General features: G+C 42.2%; 1 protein-coding gene across 2 annotated transcripts in view; it reads left to right on the top strand.

Moving 5' to 3' along the window:
* The window catches only part of cfdp1 (craniofacial development protein 1), a 59,960-nt gene that overhangs the window by 10,943 nt on the left and 36,086 nt on the right, over positions 1–12,931 (top strand). The window contains exon 6 of one of the 2 annotated variants that reach the window (XM_023970928.2): positions 11,277–11,396. The exons of the other annotated variant lie outside the window; for it this stretch is intronic. Within the exon in view, the coding sequence (XP_023826696.1) occupies positions 11,277–11,396 (120 nt within the window). The remainder of the gene's footprint in view (positions 1–11,276; positions 11,397–12,931) is intronic. 2 annotated transcript variants of the gene reach the window in all.

Genomic DNA, 12,931 nt, shown 5'->3' with positions numbered 1-12,931 from the left:
TAGTAACTAGTACACAGTGCAGGTTTTAATCATGACCAGAGGGACCACCTAAGTGCCAAATGATCCTAGGTAGATTTAAAACAGCATAATTGTGCGGTTCTGGTGAGAACTGGCTAAATGTTTCACAACCTCATCCATGTTGAGGGAGCGTGCCTCCTTGCCTCCACACTGAGAATTCAGAGGTCACTTATCCTGTCATCAAACATTGTTGTCCTAAGGTGGGTTTTAATCAGTTTTAAAGCTGAGAAGCTTCTCTCGCAAGAAGCACTGCTGACTGGTGTAACAACAGAAATCTTACAAAGTCGAAATAGCTCATGGAAGACCTCTTTATAAGGTTCTAGAAACACAACAAAGTCAAGGAGAGTAGATGGTCTGTCCCTTCCACTTTTCTCTCTCCTATCAAGAAGCCGCTTGGTTTGATGAACCTCATGTTTGAGGTCCTCTAAATCTGACTCAAAGGTCTGAGCAAAGGCAAACAGGCTCCTCATTCAAGAATGTTGTACTCTTTGGGTTGAGAGACTGGACCCCTTGCATTATCTCGCAATTCTTCTTTGAAAAACGTCTCTGCAGCTCAGCTGTGAGCTGTCACCATCACTTTGGTCACTATTTTTCTGTCCTACAGTGCTCATCATCAATGAGTTGTGAAATCTTACGCTTGTTTTAGGCTGTCTTTTACATACTGTTTGAACACTTATTTTGCAGTGCTCTGCAATCTCTTCAACCTCTTTCCATGGTTCTCCAAAGTAACCCTCACTTCTGTAGTCCTGTAATGTGTCTGTAAGGGCACCTACTAGATCCACAGCCCTTGCTAGGTCAAGAGAGCTTGATTGGAGCATGTCAGAAAGACATTTGGCATCACCAAGCACTTRACAAAAGGTAACCAAAAGCCCTATYAAATGTAAATCTATCTGAGAAAGAAGGCCCCTTGCCTCCACTGATCTATTTTCAAGTGTGATATCCTGTAGCACTCTCAGAACTGTTGGAAGCCTGTCCCTCAGGTTACGGCATGCCATGTATTTGCATGCCTACCTTACATCCGTAAGTCTCTGTAGTTCCCTGTGCTGCTGCTGTGGATAGAGCTCTTTCTAAACTGCAAGCCACTTGAGATGAACTTTCGAGCCAAAATATAACGTTATAAAGCTTCTGCTTTATAACGTTAACTGCCTCAGGCACTGATTTTACAGCATCGACAAGAACTAAATTCAAACCATGTGCGTTACAGTGCACATAAGATGCAAATCTTGCACTGTTTTTAATCCGTGCAGACACACCAGAATGCTTTCCACTCATGACGGATGCACCGTCATAGCCTTGCCCCACAAGATTATTTCTGTAGTCCAGACCATGTTTTTCAAGGCAATCAATTATCATTTTTGTTAGACCTGCTGCATCTAAGCTTTCAGCTGACTGAAAGTGTAAAAAGCTTTTGTGGATGGCCCAGTTGTAATAGTACCTAAAGACATTTGTTCTTTTTTCTTTAAATCTTTGGTTTCATCTGCAATTACACAAAAAACGTCACTTTCTTTTACTTCTCTTATTATTTCAATTTGTACCATCTCAGCTCAGCCCTCAAGAACTTTATCTGGATTTGGTGGCTTGTGTACTTAGCATTGCCACATGCATTCGTCCTTTTCTCTATGAGAGGGTCATGCTTTGCTATTTCTTCTAAGATTGTAAAAAAAAAGACCCTTGTTGTGAGAGTCATTAGACTCTCGATGACCTCTGCGCTATATTTTGAGTGGCAGTTAATAGGAGCACATCTGCAATTGTTTTAATTTAAGTACAGTTTGCCTCCACTTTCTTTTTCCGGTCCTCATTTATGACATCTAACATTGATGAGTTGCTGTCAATAGCTCTTTTATGCTGATTCCAAGCATACATAGCATTGATATGATGCTCTGCCTTTGAATGGAGCCTAAACCCAGAATCTTTAAACAGCGCCTTTTTCCAGTTACAAAAACCTGACTGTGATGTGAAGGCAGATTCAGATGTATTGGGCAGAGAAAAATGCCTACAGGCGAAACAATAAATCGAATCTTGACTTACAGAATATTCAAGCCATGAATTGTCCTTATACCAGGAACTGTTGAAAGCCCTTTTCCTAGTACCAAGCTGAGTTCTGGGAAATGTTTTCAAACATGGCTGTACAGGACCCTCTTCTCTGGATCTTGAAATGTCTGAAATACACYTWCAATAATGTGTCAGATCTATATGGAAATTTACTGGCCCTCGCTTCATACTTGTCGCCAAACCCACTGGCTCCAGGTCATCTACATGACCCTGCTAGGTAAAGTCCCCCCTTATCTCAGCTCGCTGGTCACCATAGCAGCACCCACCTGTAGCACGCGCTCCAGCAGGTATATCTGTCTGGTCACCCCCAAAACCTCCTTCCAGTTCTCTGCTGCCAATGACTGGAATGAAGTACAAAAATCTCTGAAACTGGAAACACTTATCTCCCTCACTAGCTTTAAGCACCAGCTGTCAGAGCAGCTCACAGATTACTGCACCTGTACATAGCCCATCTATAATTTAGCCCAAACAACTACCTCTCCGCCTACTGTATTTATTTATTTATTTTGCTCCTTTGCACCCCATTATTTCTATCTCTACTTTGCACATTCTTCTACTGCAAATCTACCATTCCAGTGTTTTACTTGCTATATTCTATTTACTTTGCCACCATGGCCTTTTTTTTGCCTTTACCTCCCTTATCTCACCTCATTTGCTCACATTGTATATAGACTTATTTTTGTAATGTATTATTGACTGTATGTTTGTTTTACTCCATATGTAACTCTGTGTTGTTGTATGTGTCGAACTGCTTTGCTTTATCTTGGCCAGGTCGCAATTGTAAATGAGAACTTGTTCTCAACTTGCCTACCTGGTTAAATGAAGGTGAAATAAAAATAAATTAAGGGATCCACAAGATTAGATATTAACAGTTGCTAACTAAAATGTGTAGTTTAAAGTATAGGCCTGGCCTACCATTGGGTCCTTTTGGAACAGAAGTCTGATATCTCTCCCTTTCTTTTCATGTTTAATRGARCCTATGCAAAAATAAGACGGTCTATGGTTACATCTAAGCATCCAATTACCCACATTTTAGTTCAATCTTAATTACAAATCCCCATTACCATAACTGTACCTTAAAATCAACTACCAGCCTAAGTTACTAGTTAGATCATGGCTACCCCTACTCTGCACTAAGTAACTTAGCTAGCTATAATGTCTTACACCTTTACGATAGCAAACAGTCTATCTGCAAATTGTGGTAATCTTTTGAGTAACGTGAACAGATTGATAATAACAATTGTTCGTTTTGAGTTCAAGTATGAAAATCTAACTGAGTTAATGGATTTTAAATTGCTGAATGTTAACTTGCTGAACACTGACAGCTGTAGCCTACTAGTTACCCCACATTAGTTAAGCATTCGTATACTGTAACTTACGACACTGCACTTTATATGTGTGTATTACTAACACAGATGTAAACATAATGTTAAGCAAAATTGGGAACCAATCTCTCTTATCGTATTAACTGTCTGTTGATGGAGCCAAAGGTCTATCGTTAACTTASACAGCGACTCAACTTMCGTGAAAGTTGTTCAGGAAACCTAAACCCGATGCTAAACCTTAAAACTTACTTCAAATATGATGCTATTGCGAAAAGACCCCGTGGATCTGTGGAAATATTCTCTCTTCTTATTCTGTATGTTCTTCTGTATCTCCCAACCAACGTTAATATTCTCTTGTCATCGATTTGAAAAATGCGCCGCAGAACGTCAAAATAATGCTTCTTTCAACAAGAGGTGAAATGAGATGTCAATCACCGTCAAACTGKCAGTAGCGAATAAAATTTTGGGGTGGCAAATCAGATGTCAGGGGTGTCCAGTGCCACCCTGGACACCCCTCTGGCTCCGCCACTGGCTCCACTAAGGCAGTTATTTAATAACTTGTCCTTGTGGTAAAAATGATGTGGGTATAACGAAGCGCGAATTAAAAGTAGGAATTTCGTAGTACCATTAAGTGCAAAAACACTTTTTGGAAACAAACCACTCTATTTTGTCCCTTCGTTATGTCGGCATTGAACACGTCACCGTCCCTAGAGGGTGACCTTGACAATTTATTGTTAAACCGAGGTGCTGCCTGGATCTCTAATTTAAAGACCGTTGCTCCCCTCGGTCTCAACGTAGACTTTGATCTGAAGCCATTCCTGTGATTATTGTGATTTTTGCTATTCATTGTAATTGTTTGGCCTGTGTAGCCAAATTGTATCTCTGATCGTATGTTATCCATTGATGCTTTTTTATATGTTGTAATTATATCTGTAAATTAATCAACGAAATCAAGCCACACTTGGCCATGATTACAGACACCTGTGTGTCCTTTGAAACTATACAAACTAGTGACCCGCAGTGTTTGTCATAAATGTTAGTTATTCAATTATTGCATCTGAGCTCCTAGAGTGTGCAGCTCTCATTTTCTTTTTAAATTCATATGAACAGAACATGCAAGTCGAGGATGCAATGATGTGCAGTCCTTCTTACCGAATTCTGACGTGCACTTTGAACATGTTAGAACAACTGTCCACATTGACTTTCCCTCAGCCAATCTACTATAGTAGAAACGTTTAGGCTACCTATTCTATTGATCAACTTGTCAAGAAAACATTGCCTATTCCAAACAGACTCTGGAASAGTTGTGGGACGATAGATCCCAAACTCATGTAGCCTAGGCTACATAAAAAAGGTTCAAAAGCAATGTGTCTGATACAACAGAATGTTTAGCTTAAAATGTTGATAACTATTATTTCTTCACATTAGAAGCGCAGCAATGTGCACAAGGCAGTCGGCTACACGGATCCATCCATAATGCAATTAGCGGTAAAACACCGTTGTCAAAAGGGCACTGCCCATGCAAGCGGTTTCATGTGACCGAGATGAAAACATCAGTTAGAAATTTGGAAAGAGACATGCATCATAATATATGTATTAAAACGTTCAGGTTTCAGACAATTAAGTACATGTTTTCATGTACTTAATGAACCTCCAGCTCATTGAAAAGGGGTGTGCGACGCGCTGATGAAGCCTGCCTTCCGTTTGATGCCGCGTTCAAAACAACTGGGAACTTGGAAATCTCTGACTTCAGTGTGTTCAACAAAAAACTAGCTCTGACTGGGAAAAATCGTTTTGAAGGGTCATCCAACTCGGGCCACTATCTAGAGCTCTGACTGTGATAAATAAGATACTTAATGAATGTAATTTACACACACGCCAATTTAATTCCACTAAGTTATGTGAATTATTCTATAGAGTAGAATGATAACCATGACCAATCAAATGCATTTACTTCGACTGGTATTTCCATCAATAGGCTAAAAAAACATTATTTCACAATGGGATTTCTTCTTCTTCTCCTGGACAATTGGCCGGCGGCAATTTTATTTATCTGCTTTTCAACAAAAACAATACGGACAAAAGCCGGCTATTACCGGCAAACGAAAACCCTGTATTGATCATAACATCCTTGTTGATCGGCTGGAGAGGTGGGTGGGAATCTCTGGTGGTGCCCTCAACTGGTTCCGGTCATATTTATGTGGCAGACGTTTCTCAGTGAGTATGGGTGGCTCAGTATAGTCCCCAGCACCTATTCACTATGGTGTCCCTCGGGTCAATTCTGGGCCCCATCCTTTTTTCTTTGTACGTGCTTGACATCATCCGCAATCATAACATTCAGTTTCACTGCTATGCTGATGACACACAGCTTTATTTACCAATCAGACCCAGTGACCAAGCTAGCGTAGCTACCCTTCACAAGTGTTTTGCCGACATCAAATATTGGATGTCTGACAAAAAAGTTATTCCAGAAACCTTGGTGTCTTCATTGACCCTGACCTAAACTTTGAGCTGCATGTAAAGAAAGTTATGTGGACACCTGCTTGTCGAACATCTCATTCCAAAATCATGTGCATTAATATGGAGTTGGTCCCCCTTTGCTGCTATAACATCCTCCACTCATCTGGGAAGGCTTTTCACTAGATGTTGAAATATTGCTGCGGGGACTTGCTTCTCTTCAGCAACAAGAGCATTAGTGAGGTCAGGCACTGATGTTGGGCGATTAGGCCTGGCTCGCAGTCGGCATTCCAATTCATCCCAAAGGTGTTTGATGGGGTTGAAGTCAGGGGTCTGTGCAGGCCAGTCAAGTTTTTCCACACTGATCTCGACAAACTATTTCTTTAAGGACTTTGCTTTGTGCATGTGGGCATTGTCATGCTGAAGCAGGAAAGGGCCTTCCCCAAACTGTCACKACAAAGTTGGAAGCACAACTTTGAATGTCATTGTATGCTGTAGTGTTAAGATTTCCCTTCATTGGAACTAAAGGGCCTTGCCTGAACCATGAAAAACAGCCCCATACCATCAAACTTTACAGTTAGCACTATGCATTGGGGTAGGTAGAGTTCTCCTGGCATCCGCCAAACCCAGATTCATCTGTTGGACTACCAGAAGGTGAAGCGTGATTAATCATTCCAGAGAACGCGTTTCCACTGCTCCAGAGTCCAATGGCGGCGAGCTTTACACCACTCTAGCTGACGCTTGGCATTGCACATGGTGATCTTAAGGCTTGTGTGTGGCTCCTCGGTCATGGAAACCCATTTCATGAGGCTCCAGACGAACAGTTCTTGTGCTGACGTTGCTTCCAGAGGAAGTATGGAACTCAGTAGTGAGTGTTGCAACCTTGGACAGACTATTTTTCCGTGCTATGCGCTTCAGCACTAGGCGGTCACYTTCTGTGAGTTTGTGTGGCCTACCACTTCGCAGCTGAGCCATTATTGATCCTAGATGTTTCCACTTCACAATAACAGCACTTACAGTTGACCGGTGCAGCTCTAGCTGGGCAGAAATTTGACGAACTGACTTGTTGGAAAGGTGGCATCCTATGACGGTGCCACGTTGAAAGTCATTGAGCTCTTCAGTAAAGCCATTCTACTGCCAATGTGTGTTTATGGGGATTGCATGGCTGTGTGCTCAATTTTATACACCTGTCAGCAACGGGTGTGGCTGAAATGTCCGAATCCACTCATTTGAAGGGGTGTCCACATACACTACCAAAAGTTTTAGAACTCCTACTCATTTGAGGGTTTTTCTTAATTTTTTACTATTTTCTACATTGTAGAATAATAGTGACAACATCAAAACTATGAATCAAGTAGTAACCAAAAAAGTGTTAATCAAAATATATTTTATATTTCAGATTCTTCAAATAGCCACCCTTTGCCTTGATGACAGCTTTGCACACACTTTATATACACAGCGGTATATAAACTGTATATATGCTTTCATTTCCTCACGTCTAGATGACTGTAACTTTTTGTATATGTCTCAGTCAGAAATCACTCCATTGTCTACAGTTAGTTCAAAATGCTGCAGCTCTGATTTTAACAGGCACCAGACATTTTTACCATATCACACATATTTTAGCTGGCTACCAGTCACTTTTAGAAAACATTTTAAAGTGGTATTAATCACATTTAAGGCTAAATTTAGCCCCATCCAATATCTCTGATATTTTGTCTCCCTATATACCAGGACGAAGCCTGAGATCCCTGTCAGGACACTGTTGACCATTCCAAAGTCTAGGTTGAAAACGAACATTGACCGGGCCCCTAGACTTTGGAATGGTCTTCCAGGCTTGCAAATTCAGTGCCTCTTTTTAGTCCCTGCTGAAGACATACTTTTATAAAGATGCTTTTAATGTATGATTTCAATGTATGATTTTAATTAGCAATCTTTTTTTCATTCTCTTTCCTCCTGTCTTTTTTTTAATACTTTTATTTTATTACGTGAAGCACTTTGTTACTTGTATCGGAAAGCGCTATATACATGAAGTTATTATTACTACTGTGGCCCATAGAGAACAATGGTTCATTATTAATGTCATTGTTAACACCCTTTCTCTGTTAATGACCTGCTGACTGTAGCTGTCTATGAATAAGCCTGTGTTATGGTGTGTGAGTTAAGAGGCCAGCAGAGCTGGGAAAACAGGGCAGTTGCCTTTGTTGATCTTTTCCTGTATATTTGTGTGTATCACCTATGTTCGCTGTGTGAATGTATTAGTGCAATTATGTCTGCAATATGTTCTCAACTTAGAGGCCTGCTTTTCTAATTGTAGAGGGAAATCTCAGGGGCCTAAAAATAAACCTGCTCATTGTTATTACAGAGATGGTGAGGAAAGCATCATACACTTAAGTCTGGCCTGACTCTACACCCAGGGCATATGGGCATGTCTGTCTGTATGTTTGTATACACACTTCTCAATTGTGTGTGTGTGACTGAGTGTGTGTGTGTGCGCTCACATGTTTTTCCCTGTGTGTGTGAGTTTGAGCCTGACTAGAACTCTTTGCTCCCAGATCAGAACATTCTCATGAATTCTTCATTKTTTTWTTTTTTTTACACTCTTTGCTCGTCTCTGTTTGATCTGAAAGGCCAACTCCACCACTTTTCAGTCTCCTGTTCGTTATTTCCAGCATAGTACTGTCAACATATTAAAAAAACTAACAAAAAAAAACACATTTCTAATAAAAAAGTAAAAACAATGATGACATCATCAAATACCTTCCCTTTGGCTAGAAACTCGTTCCAGATTTTGAAAATGTATTTTTAATCCTACCCTGTAATGTCAAGGGGGATAATTTTTTAAGGATGTTTCTTATCATTTTAACCACAGATTATAGAAATGCTCTGTTTTCACATATGTAGACACTGGTTTGGTGCTGGAGATTATGAGGTTGATAAGTGGCGTAATTGCCCTTTTAAAGAGCCACTGAACATGCCGATTAGCACGTGTGTTTTTCTGTTGTTRGTTAGAAAAATACGATTTCAATCTTCGTGGTGTGTTTCCTGATCGATTCCACGTTTGGTTAATGATTTGTGTCCCCCCTGAGACACTGTAGACGCGGAAGCCTATTTCACTTCCTCAAAATCCACAGAAGAAATCTAAGATAATTTTTATATTTTGGACGAGGATGTTCTAGTTGCGCTATTTGACATCTAACTAAGGTGTTTAGTGCAGTATTTCTCAAGTTAAGAAACGTGCAACGTATTGCCTTATGTAAACAGTCGGAGCTGCTGGGAAGGTCTGTCTCACTATGCTGTTGGATAGAAAGCAATCACTACAGCAGTTCACCCCATGTTAGTGGGCAAATGGACATCATCAAATCAAAACCCAACTTTCTTTTACCCAGTGTGATGTACAGATGTTCCAAACTCCATTTTAGAGAGGACTGACTTTACCACCAAAATGATCCTATTTACACTTTATAGTCAATTTTGACACAAAGGGATTCACAGCTTTTTAAAACAGTCGGTCTCCCCCTTCTCATTGGACTGCATGCTGCTGACCATCCTCTGGTACTCTGTAGCTCGCTTATGTTTCCCACCTCCCTTAGAGCTCTGAGAGAAGCCTCCAGGGGTGAGGGGTCAGGGGGGTAAGTGGGGTCAGAGGCAGCAGCAGTAGTGACCAGGGAGAGGGGAGGCATGTGACTGAGGGAGTGAATAAGTAATAATAGAGCAGAGATTATGGATGATGAGTCTGAGGAGTTGTCAGTGAAGAGGGAGAGAGGTGGGGAAGATGAGTGGGCCCCGGATTTAGGAACATGAACACCCAAGTGAAGGACCAGTCATGGTGTTATGCTTAAGCAGGGCTATCAGATGCATCTCTCCACCATAGGTTATGTCTGAGTGTTACACATTGCTATGTTTGTAATGAGAGTGTGCTAAAAGGCCTACTACCGTCTTTAAGCTGCAGAACAAAGAGCATCCACACATACTAATGAGAACTCTTTATAGAAACCTGCTGTACAAGCACCACCATCTATAAAGCAGTAGCTGTGTGCCATATCTTATTTTGAGGTCTCTATGTTTAGGTAGAGTTCTGTGGTGTCCTGGTAACTGTTGAGGAGCTTGACGTAGGCACCCATAGAGAAGCAGCCGTCTGTTTGGTGTGTGTACACTCTGCCCAGTCGGGTGACCAGTGAGGTAATATTGATTCTGTGTTGGGGAACACTAAACACACAGTTTCACTGGTTATCCCCCCCCCCCCCCCCCCATTCACTCCTCTGTTATCTGACACACCAATATGACAGCACAGCACAGGGTGTTTTGTAGTCTAGAGCCAAGAGGCTTCTAAGAGTGTACCATGATGATCTAAAAACAACAGAAACTGACAGCATAGGGAGTATTCTGTTATGCTTCTTGGTAGATATTTGTGAAGGGAAACAAACTGAGATGCTCTTGCATGTTCTTCACTTAAAGATTCCACAGATGGACATGAATCGGTCAACAAAATCCCTTTAAAACCTTCACTCCAATCTCTCATTACATGTCCATTGTATAGCCTTTAACCTCATGGTTACACCACCTTATAAAATGTTTTGCTCAGTGGGAAATGAATATCCAACTGGTCAGGGCTCCCGAGTGGCGCAGCAGTCTAAGGTACTGCATCTCAGTGCTAGAGGCYTCACTACAGACCGTGGTTTGATTCCAGGCTGTATCACAACCGGCCGTGATTGGGTGTCCCATAGGGCGGTGCACAATTGGCCCAGCGTCGTCCGGGTTAGGGTTTGGCCGGGTAGGCTGTCATTGTAAATAAGAATTTGTTCTTGAATGACTTGCCTAGTTAAATAAAAAAAATAGTCAGTGACAACTGTTTGGAGATTGTGACAGCAACTATGTGAGCTTATTACAGTATTATACTATGTCCTGGGATTTCCTATCATCTTCAAAGTAGAAGAACCCATTACCTTCTAATGACTCTTGTGTGGCTTGTGTGCGTCATTTGCGTGTTCGTGAGAGTCTCAGCTTTTCATAGTGGGGTCATAACAGTTTGTAGCTCAAATCGTTAACAGACGTTTTTGTGAGATCTCATTTCGGGATCCGCCCTTGTCTCACAAACACCACTCTAGTTCACCATCTATTAATCGCACAAGCTAATGGTTGGTATCCATGTATACAGAAGAAATAGACAAATACAATAACCCAGAAGTCTGTAGCTCAAACACAATGTTTAGTAGGAGTTGGAAGCACTAAATCAGAGTTGGGGAAGTTGCATGGTTTTTCTATTAGCCTTGAGCTGTGAGAGAAGGTCTGCCAATGGCCTTTAAATGGGCAGGAAGTGTATTATCCTTTCAAGGACTTCCTCCTGGCCTGGGTCTGCTGGAGAAGGGTGAGGAGCAGCTGGGTGAACCCCTAACAGGGAGCCTTTGTGCATGTGTGTTTTAGGGGTCCAGCCTGCTCTCCTCATGGCCACAGACATCTGGAGGAGCTATCCACTCTCCCCGGGGATACTGTGAGAACATTCTTACAGTTGAAGCACCTCTGCGAGGCACAAAATGGTTCCCAGTGAGTAACTCACTCCTATCAGTTACACTMGGTGTAAACAGGAACACTAACTAAACCGACCGCATTGCGTGCATGTTAGAAAATGAATGTACACGTGATTCAATCATTTTTTAATATATTTTTTTAAATTTATACCCCCTTTTCTCCCCAATTTTCGTGGTATCCAATCGCGAGTAATTACTATCTTGTCTCATCGCTACAACTCCCGTACGGGCTCGGGAGAGACGAAGGTCGAAAGCCATGCGTCTTCCAAAGCACAACCCAACCAAGCCGCACTGCTTAACACAGCGCGCCTCCAACCCGGAAGCCAGCCGCACCAATGTGTCGGAGGAAACACTGTGCACCTGGCCCCCTTGGTTAGCACGCACTGCGCCRGGCCCGCCACAGGAGTCGCTGGAGCGCGATGAGACAAGGATATCCCTACCGGCCAAACCCTCCCTAACCCGGACGACGCTAGGCCAATTGTGCGTCGCCCCACGGACCTCCCGGTCGCGGCCGGCTGCGACAGAGCCTGGGCGCGAACCCAGAGACTCTGGTGGCGCAGCTGGCGCTGCGATGCAGTGCCCTAGACCACTGCGCCACCCGGGAGGCCTTGATTCAATCATTTTATCCTAACTGCTCGCGCATATCAATAACTGTCTGTGTAGCCAGGTGCAAAAATAGAACTTGGTTAAATTTTAGATGCTTGAAGTGCTGCAAGTCCTGCCTCTCCCATCTACAAAGATCCAGCAAAAAAGAAATACAAATTAGCTAGCAACAGCAAGCTAACTAAATGTCCCAGGAATGTTTGTGTGTTTTGACCTGTCCCCAAATAATATACAGTAGCTGGTTTTGGTATGTTAGCCTGCGTGTCATGAACACGTCTGGTGGAAATAGACAAAATCAACATGTGGACGCACGAGCGGAGCCGGTTTGGTCAACATGTAACTCATTTACTCTGTGTGTACATTTGTGTGTATTTGGGTGAGTGTTTGTTTGTCTGGTTGAGTGTGCTGTTGAGTTGCCTGGTACTGGGAGCCTTGAACGTGGAAGACATAATGAAATCAGCAGATTATCAAGGTTTTTTGGAGTGCAATGTTCAACACAGTGTCCAAAAACTGGGGCTTTGTTGAAGGTTGTTGGTCTTCCAGCAGGACAATAACCCAAACACACCTGAAAAAACTGGAATGGATCAAATAGACGCACTGGACTGCGAGATCTGAAAACAGCAGTTGTTGSAGGGCACCCCTAAAACCTTGAATAATTAGAGCAGTTTGCTACTGAAAAGTAGGCCAAATTGCCAGTAGAAAGCTGCAGCAATTAAATTGATGGCTACAAGAAGCATTTGTCTTGGCCAAAGGCTGTGCATCCAAGTACTAGTTCCCGGGAGCCATTTCTTCCATGCCATTTGTCTTTATTTTCAAAATAATTGCAGCTGAGCACTAAAAACTTGGTTGTTTTTTGTTTGTTTGTTGGTGTATATATGGGAATCTGCTGAGCCTCTTGGGGTGAATCTATCCACTTCTGTTAGTATGTTTCTCTGAATGTTCTCTCCT

This window comes from Salvelinus sp. IW2-2015, linkage group LG26 (genome assembly GCF_002910315.2).
Source record: "Salvelinus sp. IW2-2015 linkage group LG26, ASM291031v2, whole genome shotgun sequence".
NCBI classification, from domain to species: domain Eukaryota; kingdom Metazoa; phylum Chordata; class Actinopteri; order Salmoniformes; family Salmonidae; genus Salvelinus; species Salvelinus sp. IW2-2015.
This window is presented reverse-complemented; position numbering and strand designations above follow the sequence as displayed.